The sequence below is a fragment of the Aotus nancymaae genome, unplaced genomic scaffold (assembly GCF_030222135.1).
Source record: "Aotus nancymaae isolate 86718 unplaced genomic scaffold, 86718_ANA_hifiasm-v0.15.2.pri h1tg000003l, whole genome shotgun sequence".
Lineage (NCBI taxonomy): Eukaryota > Metazoa > Chordata > Mammalia > Primates > Aotidae > Aotus > Aotus nancymaae.
The window spans coordinates 30,260,430-30,274,394 of NW_026988414.1; the positions used below are offsets into that span (position 1 = coordinate 30,260,430).

Below are 13,965 nucleotides of genomic sequence, written 5' to 3' on the forward strand. Positions count from 1 at the left end.
ACAACTGTGGCCTCAAAACTACTACAAAGTCAACAGCAGCCAGTGCTTCTGCTATAGAAAATAACCACACATGAAACTGATGTGACTTCTACAAAAAACAAAGAAATGTGTTTCAGTGTGCATGCAGTGAAAACATACACATTAGATTTTTCAATACTGAGAACAGGTCTAAAAACCTCATTAGTTGAGATCCTGATCTGGTTACCACAGGTGTAAAATAAGTAAAACTAGGAAGACCCAGGGCAGGATAATTTTATAGAAGATTCAGGTGCTGTATGTTGTGTTTTGTACTTTTCACTAGACTACAAATTGTTTTGAAATGTCAACTGTATAGTAACTATGAGTACCTAATTTGAATAAGGGAGTGCACAAAGACAGGTATCTTTCTATACATGTACCATAATCTCCACACTCACATGCAGGTACACACATGAAGAGATGGGAAGACGAAAGTCTGGAGGTAATTTTTAAAATGACTGAGGTACAGGAGAAAGGGAGGGGTTGCCTGCTCAAACTATTAGAAAGCTGGAATTACAGAATTCTGGTAATTTGGAATTCTATACTCAGAAACTAAAGAACCTGGGTTTAGCTGAACTACTCCAGAAAAGGTTAAGGAGTCACAGGCAGAACAAATGAGAGCAATTTCCTTCCTATCTTTGATTCTAATTTTAAAAACACAGTAATGTGTTTGACAGAATTGGTTTTATACTGAAGTAACAACTCTTACACAAAGCAAAAAACAAAACAGGTTTTAATGATTAAAACAGATGAATTAATAGTTTATAATGACCATTAACTAAGGGAAGCCCTAGAACAAGAAATAAGGATTTTTAATTGCATGCAAAACCTAGTTACCATAAAAACCAATGCAATATCAAAATATCTCAGCTTCCTAGCATAGACTCCAGGTTTTTTTATTTCCAATTCTTGGCAATCAAAATATGTACACTTTTATATGCACCTGGTTGTGGAGGAATAAGTTTATTCACATAGGACTACAAATATCTTCCACAGATAGGAGGGCACAAAAGAACAGTATCTTCCTCCACTTTTTTGGGTCCATCTTGAAAAACAAAAAGGCACTCCCAGAGGTTCCTTGGTAACACCTTTGTTAGGTTTCTTAATTACTAACATAATCTTTACATATAAAGTTAATGGTCCACTCATTTCATAGATCTGGGAACCATTAGGCATTGGAACCGCCTTTAACTCACATGCCAAACAACTGGCTTTCTTAAACAATAACAAAAACTGTACATTGGTTTCAAAAACATCTGGGCTTTGTTTCCTTGACAACTTATATATGCTTAATCACTGGACTTTGGCATGCAGAGCCAAACATATCATGGAACTGAAAGAACCACAATATGAGATGTGACAGAAGACTCTTTGAATCATTATTCTCAGTTTTCCAACATCAGCTGCTCCAGCTCCCTTATACTAATTCAACTTTGTCCCTCAGAGCACTCATGCTCTAAACCTGGGTTTAATCTCTCTGCTGGAAAATTTATTAAAGATACTTAGATAAATTACCAAGTCTTTCTCTATGATCATCAAACAAAGAGTAATGGAAGTCAGTTGCTCATGGGTAGTTGTCCACTATTCACAGAATCTTTAGAAACCATTTGCCTGAGGCCAAGAAGAATTTGCTTTATCACTAAATCTGACCATGTTGAGCCATACTAAAACTGCACTTGGGTAACTAGTCTCAAATCAAATTGAGCTTATGTATTGCTCTATATTTATTGCATCCACACTGTGTGCAATTTCTGATGCTGAATAAGAGAAATGCGGCAATTAAAGGCTTCACCACAAGCATCACATTCATGGGTTTCTTGGGTTTTCACCTCTGCATGAATCTTCTGATGGTTGACAAGACTGCGCTGCTGACTGAAACTTTTGTCGCACTTCTCACATTTATAAGGTTTCTCTCCTGTGTGTATTCTCTGATGCTGAATAAGACCCGAGTTCCGACTAAAGGCCTTTCCACATTCATCACATTTATGGGGTTTATTACCTGTGTGAACACCCTGATGTCGAATCAGATTACAAAGCTGACTAAAGCTTTTGCCACACTGTCTGCACAGATAGGGTCTCTCACCAGTGTGGATTCTCTGATGTTCAATAAGAAATGAGCTTCGACTGAAGCTTTTCCCGCAGACAGTACAAAGATAGGGCTTTTCACCAGTGTGGATTCTTTGATGTTGTACAAGATGAGCACTAACACTAAAAGTTTTCCCACATTCATCACATTTATAAGACTTCTCCTTAGGGTAGATTTCCTGATGTATAACAAGACTGCAATTTGGATCAAAACTTTCCTTAGTTTCATTGTATGGATAAGTCTTCTCCCTGGTGTGAATTCTCTGATGCTGAATAAGACCTGAGCTTCTACTAAAGGCTTTTCCACATTCCTCACATTTATGGGGCTTGTCTCCTGTGTGAATTCTCTGATGACGAGTAAGGTTACAAAGTTGACTGAAACTTTTCCCACACTCTTTGCACTGATAAGGTCTTTCACCAGTATGGATCCTCTGATGTTCAATAAGGAATGAGCTCCGACTGAAGCTTTTTCCACACTCAATACAAAGAAAAGGCTTCTCCCCAGTGTGGATTTTTTGGTGTTGTATAAGGTATGTACTTAATCGAAAGGCTTTCCCACATTCACCACATTTATGGGGTCTTTCCCCAGTGTGAATTCTTTGATGCTCAACAAGCAATGAATTTCGACTAAAGCTCTTCTTACATTTGGTACAGTGATAAGGTTTCTCACCAGTGTGAGTTCTTTGATGCTCAATAAGGTGTGATTTCCAACTGAAGGCTTTCCCACAGTCACTACATTTGTGGGGTTTCTCACCTGTATGAATCCTTTGATGTTTAACAAGGCTCCTTCTCTGACTGAAGCTCTGTTTACACTGATTACACTGATAGGGTCTTTCTCCAGTGTGGATTCTCTGATGTCTAATAAGGGTTGAGCTCACACTAAAGGTTTTTCCACAGTAGTTACACTCATAGGGCCTTTCCCCAGTGTGAATTCTCTGATGTTCAATAACAAATGAACTGCGACTAAAACTTTTCCCACATTCATTGCACTGAAAAGGTTTCTCACCAGTATGGACCCTTTGATGTTGAATGAAATGGGCCTTGCGGACAAAACCCTTTCCACATTCTTCACATTTATGGCATTTCTCTTCTGAGTTTGGTCTTTTACGGATAATGTTAGTGTTTTCTCTGAACATTCTCTGTTCTTGGGTCAAAGATTCCCTTGGTATTTCCCATAAGAAGATCCCTCTTTGTTTATCTAACCTACCAACAAGTTCAAAGGTTTCTCTACCCATAGGATCCTGGTCAATTTCACTTTTGATTCTTGTAACTATTACACCCTGTGGTTCCACTTCTTCCTCAATTTCTTCAATTTCTTGTTTTACAGTTGGCTCCTCATCCTTATCTCTGTTCAAAACATCTGGAATAATAAACAGGAAATACAAAGATCAATCAAGGTCTTTAAGGCAAGGAGAAACTAAGATGGGCAAACAGAGAAAATAAATCAAGACAAAGTGAGATTAATCAGTCCATCAAGGAAAACAAGGTAGGATGAAAAAAATCCCACTAAGTTCAGGAAAATTTAGGATGAGAAAGCATTATTGGAATATGATCAGACCAAATAATTAACAGAAGGGACCAAAAGCTAATGGCCAAGCATAGTGGCTTATGCCTGTAATCCTATCATTTTGGGAGACTGAGGTGGGAGGATCACTTGAGCTCAGGAGTTTCAGACCAGCCTGAGCAACAGTAAGACTTCATCTCTACAAGAAAAAAAAAAAAAAAAAAAAATTTTTTTTTTAATTAGCCAGGCATGGTGGCACAAATGTGTAGTCCCAGCTACTCAGGTAGCAGCAGGATTGATCACTCAAGCCCAACAGGTCAAAGCTGCAGCGAGGCATGATCGTGTCACTGCACTCCAGCCTGGGCAATAGAGTGAGACCTAACTCAAAATAATAATAATTTTTTAAAAAGATGCTAATAAAGATAAAAGACAAAGAACTAGGTGAAACAATAATTCATTTATTAACAAGCATTTATTCACTGCCCATCAAAAACACTCCAGAAACAATGTAATCAACCAGGATTCAGAGATAAGACATGAAGCCCCCCTGCCAAATGGAATGGATATTAAGTAAAAATGGGGAAAGAAAATAATATGATAAAGAAAATATTAAGTAAAAAGCAGTTCCTATATAAAGAGACAAAATGGCTTTTCAAAACAATAATAAAGGGTTAGGTGACAGAGAGTCTATGATATCAAGATACAGAGTAAAGTAAGTATTAAGAAACATGGTCACAGTTCATGGAAGCAACAACAAAAAAGAGCAGTCTGTGGTAGCTTATGAGTTCACCTACCACAAGTCGTACCTCAAGTACAAGTGATTCTAAACCTCTCTAACAATATAAGACCCAAGGTTCACCATCTTGTTCCAACTGAGAGGCTGCATGACATCTGAGAAATGAAAATCTTGCATGTGTTGAAGAAAAGACAGCTCAGTAGCCGTGATATAACAGAGTGGTATATAGTACATTTAGGCCTGCTTCTGACATCTTCCTGATTTTCCATCTCTTGCTGGAATAGATATTAGATAATTCTGCTAGAAGATTCAATTATGACCAAATTTATATTTGGCCCTAAACAAGCTCCTTTTTCATACATCCTCTTTTCTCTCAATTTTTTATGGAGTCATCTTTGAATTTTCTATTTGCTTACTTCAAAACAGTCATTATTTTATCCTAAAAAAACCTTCTCTTATTCCCCTAAGAAACTACTAGAAACTTTATTTCTTCTAAGGCTACTTATAATGTCCCCTCTCAAATTCATTTTCAGTGGACTGTATTTTGAAAGAATTCCCTCAGCTTTTTGTCCTCTACCTATGAAATTATCTGCCAATGGTACATAAGGATATATTCTCACTCCTATGCAAAGGTAATTCATCCACCCTTTATTGACCCCACTTACCTCTGGGCAGTTGCTTAATTATCCCCAGTCTTCCCTATTTCTTCAATATACATTCTCTAATGACACTTTCCTACCATTACATAAATATGTCCAACTTTATCTTGAACCTGAAATCCTTTTCTTTATGAAATCCAAGCGTTGAAAAAATAATCTTAACATCGTAGCTTTCTATTTCCTATATTTTCCATGCCCGACCTCTTCCCATTCAATCTATTCTGCAACCTATGGTGAAATCTGGTTTCTGTTTCCAGCATCTAGAGAAACTTCTTATAAGATCACGAGTGACTCAAATTTTTAAAAGAGGGGCTTTTTTTTTTTTTTTTTTTTTTTTGAGATGGAGTTTCACTCTTGCTGCCCAGGCTGGAGTGCAATGGCATGATCTTGGCTTACTGCAACCTCTACCTCCCAGGTTCAAGTGATTCTCCTGCCTCAGCCTCCCTAGTAGCTGGGATTACAGGTGCCTGCCACCATGCCTGGCTAAGTTTTTTGTATTTTTAGTAGAGAGGGGGTTTCACCATGTTGGCCAGGCTGGTCTCAAACTCCTGACCTCAGGTGATAGACCTACCTTGGTCTCCCAAAGTGCCGAGATTACAGGGGTGAGCCACCGTACCCAGCCTAAAATGGGCATTTTTCAGCCCTTATGTTATTCAGCAGCACCTGACACTGTTGACCACCCTGGTTTCTTGACATTATCTGTTTTTGGTTTTACACTATTACATTCTTTTATTTCCCTCCCTACTTCTTTGTCCTTTTCTGATAAACTTCCCTCATTTATTTCTTTTCTGTTGTCAACTGATTTTTGTTATTGTTACCCACATTTACATCCTTACTTGTTCTGTATATACACCCTCCAAATATCTCCAATTAAATGCCTCACAAACGGCTCACAATTAATATGGTCATCATCATCTGCTCTCATGTCTCTTCTCACCTTTAATTATCTCTTGAGAGGCACCATCATCCATTATCCTACAGTCCCAAAGCAGGAGTCATCCTCCTATATTTCTCCCTTCTTCTTACTGTTAATCAATCATCCAAATCCTAGATTTCTTTCTATCACCTACCTTTTAACTCTCACAATCATGTAGCTGCCTTATAATCTTTGGCGCCAGTCTTCAGGCTGCCAACACATTATATATGCCTTACTGATTCCAGAAGAGATCTCTATAAAATGGAATTCTACTCATGTCATCACCTGTAGATTTAGCAGCTCCCCATCACCTTTAAGATCGAATCAAAGCGTTTTGCTATGATACAAATCTTCATGACACAGTCTCTAAGCCCCAATTCACGTTCCTACCTGCTTTATCATGCTTTATGTAGGCAATTTGCTTGTGTTACAGTCTTTCATATCTTATCTTTATATATCTCATTTACTAAATGTCCCTCAACACTGTTTACCTGGCAAACTCTTGGTTTCACTCTAAGATTCAAATGAATCTTTAAGACTAAAGCAACAGTTCCTTTACAAAGCCTTTACTAAGTCCACTAGACAGACTTAGTGTTCTATTTTTTAGTACCAGCCCTCATCCATAACTCTATTATAGCTATTATTACACTGCACTTTTTAACTGTTTGTTATTTGTTTGTCCCTTCCACTAGATTGTAAATTCTTTGTGAGAAGGCAGTCTCTTCATGATATTAGTTCAGTGGATACTGTTCCGTCAATTTCATCCAAAACAATAAAACAAAATTATCATTATATGAAGATGACATGAATGTATGCCTGAAAGTCCTGAAAGAAGCCAATGAAAATATAATCCTAATAAGATTAAAATGCTTTTTCTTACTACAAAAAAAGTTGGTAAATACTATAGAGAAATGATATAAGCTCTTCACAATAGTAACAAAAAACATAAAACCTAGGAGTAAACATAAGAAATGTGTAAGATCCATAAAAATATTACATACCATTTTTCTGAAAGACAAAAGGACAGTTAAACAGAGTCAACCAAATGGTCAAAGAGATCCAGTATTATAAGGATCTCAATTCCTTTTAATCTATGAAACTAATCACATTCCAATCAAAAAATCATATGAACCAATAAAAAATTCAAAAAGTCTAAATTTTAACTAGAAGGCAGACTAGTTAAGTACATGCTGAAAAAGATTATTAAAGAATGACTTATATTACTAGACATAAAATGTAATATATTGTTAAAGCAAATAAAATAATGACATTGGCATAAAAATAAATATGTCAACAGGATAGGCAGGTGAAGAAAACAAGCGTAAGGCTTCCACACAGAGCAGCCTTGAAATGACTATCCATTGGATCTGGGCTTGGCAATGCTTATACAATATCTTCCCATCCTGTGGTCATAGCTAATTTTTCTACAGTAGATAGTTGACTCAAAGTGGGTCTCACCAAAGAGCCTGGAATTGAAACTGAAATTGCTAGTTATTCTGAAGGTAGCTAGAATTGTAGCCTATCAAACCAGAAGCCGAAAGAATGATAGTATGTGAACATAAGGAGGAAAGACTAAACTGTCAAGGAGAAAAAAGAGATAAGACAGTGTTATAGGGCCGGGTGCGGTGGCTCACGCCTGTAATCCCAGCACTTTGGGAGGCCGAGGCGGGTGGATCATGAGGTCAAGAGATCGAGACCATCCTGATCAACATGGTGAAACCCCGTCTCTACTAAAAATACAAAAAATTAGCTGGACATGGTGGTGCGTGCCTGTAATCACAGCTACTCAGGAGGCTGAGGCAGGAGAATTGCCTGAACCCAGGAGGCGGAGGTTGCGGTGAGCCGAGATTGCACCATTGCACTCCAGCCTGGGTAAGAAGAGCGAAACTCCGTCTCAAAAAAAAAAAAAAAGACAGTGTTATAGACCATGTTTGTGTTCCCACCAAAAATTCATATGGTGAAGCCCTAATCCACAATGTGATGGTATTTGGAGGTGAGGCCTTTGGGAAGTAATTAAATTTAGATGAGGTCATGACAGTGGGGCCCCCACAATCGGATTAGTGTTCTTATAGAAAGAGGAACAAAGACCAGAACATTTGTTTTCTTTTCTCTCTCTCTCTCTTTCTGTCTCTCTCTCTCTCTCTCTCTCTCTCTCTCGGTTTCTCTCCTTCTGCCATGTGAACATACAGTAAGAAGGTGGCCATCTACAAGTCTGCAAGAGGGCCCTCACTAGGAACTGAGTCTGCAATCACCTAGATCTTTGACTTCCCAGTATCCAGAACTGAGAGATAAATATCTACTGTTTAAGTCATCCAGTCTACGATATTTTGCTATAGTAGCCTGAGCTAAGACAGATAGTAATTCCTGACATTCTGAGAATGATTCAGTTTCTGGTTTCAGTCCTTTTCTGATGTCCAGCTGTAACCATGCTCACATAGTCTATAAGACATCACTATAGGAATTTCCCTTGTTGTCTTAAGCTGTTTGAATTGATTTCTATAATCTGAAATCAAACAGTTTTAATAACATCAGAGCTGTGGGGAGGGAGAGAAAGCAAGGAAATAGGAAAGTAGAAGTAAATAAACTTTAGTATAGAATATGAGTTGGCACACTTTTTCTGTAAAGAACCTGACAACAAATACTTTGGGCTTTCTGAATCATAGGGTCAGTGTTGCAACAGCTCAATTCTGCCGTTATAGCATGAAAGTAATCATAGACAATACATAAATGGGGATGTCTGTGTTTCAATAAAATTTTATTTACAAAAACAGACAATGTGCCAGAATTGGCTTGTGGGCCATAGCTGCCAATCTCGCTAGCCAACAGACTATAAAATGAACAGATTTCCTGGATGACCTAACAGAATGGGAGAACGGTCAAAAACTAAAATTTCTAGGGTGTAGCACAGTGTTTGATAACTATTCATTGAATGAATTAATGAATTCAACAAATTTTAAAAAGGCTATAACCAAAGAAGACAAACAGTAAGTTCAAGGTCTTGTACATACAGCCATTCCAGTTCCCTTAAGATCCAATCTGGGTTCAAATAGACTGAAAGAGTTATGAAAATGGAAGATGTCCACGATCTGAGATATTAAGCTATCAACCGTATCGCCAATGTAACTATTAAAAATTTTTTTTAAATCAGCTTGAAAAGGAAAAGTATAAATGAAAAAAGCCAGAACCATAAAGCTAGTCCAGAGTTGCATTATGAACAGCAGTAAGATGAAGTAGAAGAGAATACTGCATTGCAACAGTAGAGTAATAGTGACCTCTCATCACGGAAGCTCTCACCAAAAAGATGGAGATAGGGTCTATTGAGGAGGATGAAAAGACTCCTGTGGGAGGAGAAATGATGAATGATGGAAAGTTGTATTTAAGTTGAAATAAGACAAGTACAAGATCACCTATGGGCGCACTGTCATACCTTGTCCATGTGGTATTTACATGCTGCAGTTTTAGAGAAAGGTAGGGCTGGGCACTTATCTGGTTCTCTCGACCAGAATACTATTAATGTATGGATAAGCTGGCAGTGACTGAGAGATATCATGGCATATTAAAACACACACACACACACACACACACACACACACACACACACACACACCAGCAGCTGATATGGCTGAAGACTAAAGTGGTATGCAGGAAAAAACAGGTGAGGCAAGAAGGCTAGGGAGAGGCTATACTTGGAAGGTCCTTTATAAAAAGAAATTAAGATTTGTATCATTTAAGCCATCCGGAACCATCAGAAGTTTTATGCAGTTAACTAATACAAAATCACTTTGGTAGCAGTAGAGATAATATATTTTTTAAAAGGAGACTAGTGGCAAGGGGCCAGTTTAGGGATTAATGCAATAATCCAGTTAAGAGATACTGAGTCTTAAATTAACTATACTTATTCAGTCATACGAATATTTAAGAAGCATATAATAAAGGTCCTGCTCTGTGCTAAGTGCTAGAGAAATCAAATGCAACAAGTATATTTACCATCCTCACAGTAATCAGTGAGGTTAGAAAAGTAACATATATAGAATGATTGTAGTATAGTATGATAAATTCAATAACAGGAGTATATACAAGGTAGAACAAAGAAAGGAGTGTTTAACTCTGGAGAGAAGGCCCTTGATTTTAATGGATTGAAACTTGCCAGGTGTGAGTTACTTATGTAGTCTTCAAAAGATGACTAGGAATTTGAAGCTCAACAGAGAAGATAATGACAACAATAAAAGTCAATATTTATATTGTATTTACTACATGCTAGTCAGTGTCTTAAATGTTTTACATATATTAATTCAGTTTATGCTCACAATAACCCTAAGAGGTAGGTGCTATTACTATTTCCATTTTATAAAAAAATAAACTGAGGCAAAGAGAGGTTAAATCACTACAGTCACAAGGCTAAGAAAGTAATGGAACCAGGATTTAAACATAGGCAGTTAGGCTCCCCATTACCTTTCTTAAATGGAAATAAAGATTTGGGCTGGGCGCAGTGGCTCATGCCTGTAATCCCAGCATTTTGGGAGGCTGAGGCGGACAGATCACCTGAGGTTGGGAGCTTGAGACCACCCCGGCCAACATGGTGAAACCCCATCTCTACTAAAAATACAAAAATTAGCTGGGTGTGGTGGTGCATGCCTGTTATCTCAGCTACTCAAGAGGCTGAGGCAGGAGAATCTCTCGAACCCAGGAGGTGGAAGTTGCAGTGAGCCAAGATCGTGCCACTGCACTCCAGCCTGGGTGACAGAGCTTGACTATGTCTCGGAAAAAAAAAAAGATTTGAGACTTATCATTACAGTGTGGTAGCTGATTTGAGTGTAGGTAAGGTCCCCCAAGGAAAGAGTACACACTGAGGGGAAGTCTGAGAATGCAAGCCAATGGAGGGAAACAATAAAGAGTTTCAAATATTCACAGAGAGATAGAATAAAATAAGGTCCCAAAAGAGTCTACTGCATTTGACAATGACGTTATTACAGACCACTGTTAAACAATTTAAGGGGAGTACTGGAGACAAGGCAAAGGGGCTCAGACACAAGGGGAGGTGAAGAAGTACAGAACACACATTGACTACTCTTAAAAAAACTTAACTATCAAAAGAACAAGTAGTAAATTACAGGCAGCAGCAAGAGGGAGACTCTGCTCATAGGAGAGATTTTTCTTTTTTCTTCCCTTTTTTCCTATTGGAAGAGCTATGAAAGTACCAATCATCAGAATAAGGGTACCAAGGGAGAAAAAATAGAGACTGAAACTATAAGGGAAAAAAAGGATGACTGGTAAGTTTCTGGAAAGGTGAGAAGATGAGAGCAGCTTTAAGTGTGTAGATAAGAGGCAGAGAAGTTGAGAGTTTGTGCTTATTGGCCTTTATTTTCTCTGACAAACAGAAGATGACGTCACTACTGAATGATGGAAAGCTTTTGGAATAGTCACTAAATAGAACAGGGCAGTGAGCATATCAAGGACAAAAAATATTGCTGAGACATAAAAACCCAGTAGAGACCAGAAGAAAAAAGCCATACTTTATATCAATCCTTTTAGCTAGAGAATTTCTCCTGCTGTGTTTAGCAATTTGGATAGGAAAGAGGAAAAGGTGCAGTTTATAACAAATACAGGATTTGAAGTTTGCAGAATGGGTAGAGAATAAAGACAAGCTGGTAAGAGAGCTTGCTGGTGATTAGATGGGGAGGCAAGCCCAGAGAGGATGGACACCTTGGTGAAAAAACAGAGACATCAGGGGACAGGAAACATCGTTAATAATGAATGGGTTTAGGTGGAAAGGAGTAGGAAAGACAGAGCAATTGTAGTAAGCTCCACAAGGGGAGAAAGCCTGTCTCTTTTGGTTACTCTTGTCTAGTTACACTCAATAAACTTCCATTACCAAATAACTGGTCAGAGAATAGAGTATTGGGATTTAGGAGTTGGCTGTTGTGACAAAATTGATATGATCCATGTTGCAAGATGCTGAATAAAATTGAAAAGCAGAGTCCCTGAAGTAAGTTCCACAGAGGCTGAAGTATGAACTGGGCCATCCACGGCAGGAGTTAGACTATGAGACATGTGACAAAGTTATGTGCGAGGGACCAAACAAAAAGTTGACAGACAGTGAAAAGAAACTGAGCCGAAAAAGCAAGACTGCTGACACCTCAAAGAAGGAGAGATTTTGTCTGAAGGTGGAAAACTAATGCTTTGGGGACAGCATTTAAAAGCTGGGAGAACAATAACTTCTCCCTTCCAACACTGAGACAAAGGATGGGGAAGGAGGAGGATGTAGGAGGATAAGCAGCCCCCACTTGAAAAACTGCCAGAGAAATGATGTCCTTGGGAAAGTGCCAGGTTTCAGTTAAGGCCAGGAGGTAAGGAACATTATGTGAAGAGGAACAGGGGCTCCAGAAGGCAGAGTGAAAAAGGGTGGGAGGAAAGCTGTGGGAGGATGAGCCAGGATGGAAAGTACAGAACAATATGGGAATGAGATTATGGAGACAGGATGCCGGAAAGGCTTGCATTTTGGTGACTGCAAGCAATCTAGGGATCAGAGTTATGGAAACAATTAATGGCTTAAAGGTTTGAATCAGAACTTTAGAACAAAGCAGTTTTGGTACTGGTTTCCATCCAAATGTTCTGTTAGTCTGATTTCTCTCTACCTTCTTAAGATATTTTAATTAGAGAAACAGCAGATTCTTACCCAGTGAGACCAGGTTTCCATAATTCTCCATCATGACATCTTTATACAGGCTTCTCTGAGCTGGGTCCAGATAATCCCACTCCTCCTGGGTAAAAAACACAGCCACATCCTCAAATGTCAGCAACTCCTGAAATAGTATGATTTCTGCAGTCAGTTCTTGTCTCAAGGACAATTCTACCACGGAAAGTGGCAGAGGCAATCACTTATGAGGGCCAAGTAGGCCAGGAGGAACATGATAACTGAAAGTTCCATATGGTGCCCAATTCTGGGAAGGAACTGTAACTGACAGGCATCTCAGATTAGAAAGGACCTAAAGATAAGGCTTTTCTGATTTAATAATTATGCTCTAACAGTTTAATGTTAGTGAACTGCCCCAAGGCCTCTCTAACCTTCCCTCATCTCATTACCTGCTACAATTCTCCATTTGCACCGGCTTGTGACTCTATGCAATTCCTTGAGGTTCTCTAAGCGTATACCTTGGGTCCAGGCACTGTGCCAGGAACAGAAGACACAAGGGAAGGTCAAAAATGGTGCTTCACTTGAAGAACTCACAAATGAGAGAGCTAGTCTGGAGCATTACTTATTTTCTCAAGCCGATTTATAAAGTCTCTCTAGAAAAAGAAAAAAAAAAAGGAGCCAGTGGGCAGTTTGTTCGCGAACCGCACCCCAGCTCACTAGTGGGGAGTTCCTTGCAAGGCGCTGGTCCTAAAGAGGCAGTCAGGAGGTTGGTGGGGAGCCTGGGGGAGAAAGCAATGGTGCGGCCTTGCTGGGGTAGTGGCGAGACAACGGGGATCCCAGGGGGTGCTTACTTACCTTTGGCTCCGGCGGGGGACTCGGGGAAGCCATCTCCCGGCCAGAGAATAGGAGCAGGAATTGGGGGCGGCCGCACGGAAAGGAGCCTCTGATGAGGCCTAGCCAGCTGCTGGAAATTAGGCCCGACGAAGACGAGGATCCCTGGCTGGGTCTGGCCAGTGACTGCCTCGGCCCCCAGGCGGTCACGACCCCAGTAGCATATCAGACCCGATCCCTGGCTGTCCCCCAACCCCAAACCCCCAACCCCCACCCCTGTCTTGTTGCGCAGCCTTTCAGGCCTCGCAGGAGCCTCCTCCCCGCTGCCAGTTCCTCCTCCTTTCAGCCAAGTAGAGCTGTGACCGCCCGCCCCCGGACCAGAAGGCGTCACCCGGATCATTCCCGGGACGCCCCTTAACTACAACTCCCGTCATGCTCCGAAAGAGCGCCGCGATCCAGACGCCGCCGGCAACAGCTACCGGACTACATTTCCCAGCGCGCAAAGGGCGAGGGAGCCTACCGGAAAAAGAAAACGCTTGCCACTGAGCTTGTATCCGATTGGCTGTCTGGGCGCGTCACTGT

The 13,965-nt window shown here is 39.8% G+C and overlaps 1 protein-coding gene across 6 annotated transcripts; it reads right to left on the bottom strand.

Moving 5' to 3' along the window:
• Positions 1-734: 734 nt before the first annotated feature.
• ZNF189 (zinc finger protein 189) lies at positions 735-13,747 on the bottom strand. Of its 6 annotated transcripts, none has more exons than XM_012467150.3 (4): positions 13,408-13,747; positions 13,071-13,205; positions 12,595-12,679; positions 735-3,463 (listed from the first exon to the last, which is right to left on the bottom strand). In XM_012467150.3, the coding sequence occupies exons 3-4, from the start codon at positions 12,626-12,628 to the stop codon at positions 1,743-1,745; spliced, it is 1,755 nt and encodes a 584-aa protein (XP_012322573.2). In that variant the 5' UTR covers positions 12,629-12,679; positions 13,071-13,205; positions 13,408-13,747; the 3' UTR covers positions 735-1,742. The 6 variants fall into 6 exon arrangements, with proteins under 6 accessions (XP_012322573.2, XP_012322572.2, XP_012322569.2 ...); XM_012467149.3 differs by having other exon boundaries at positions 12,595-12,676; positions 13,002-13,205; positions 13,408-13,632; XM_012467146.3 differs by having other exon boundaries at positions 13,002-13,205; positions 13,408-13,632.
• Between the last annotated feature and the right edge of the window lie 218 nt (positions 13,748-13,965).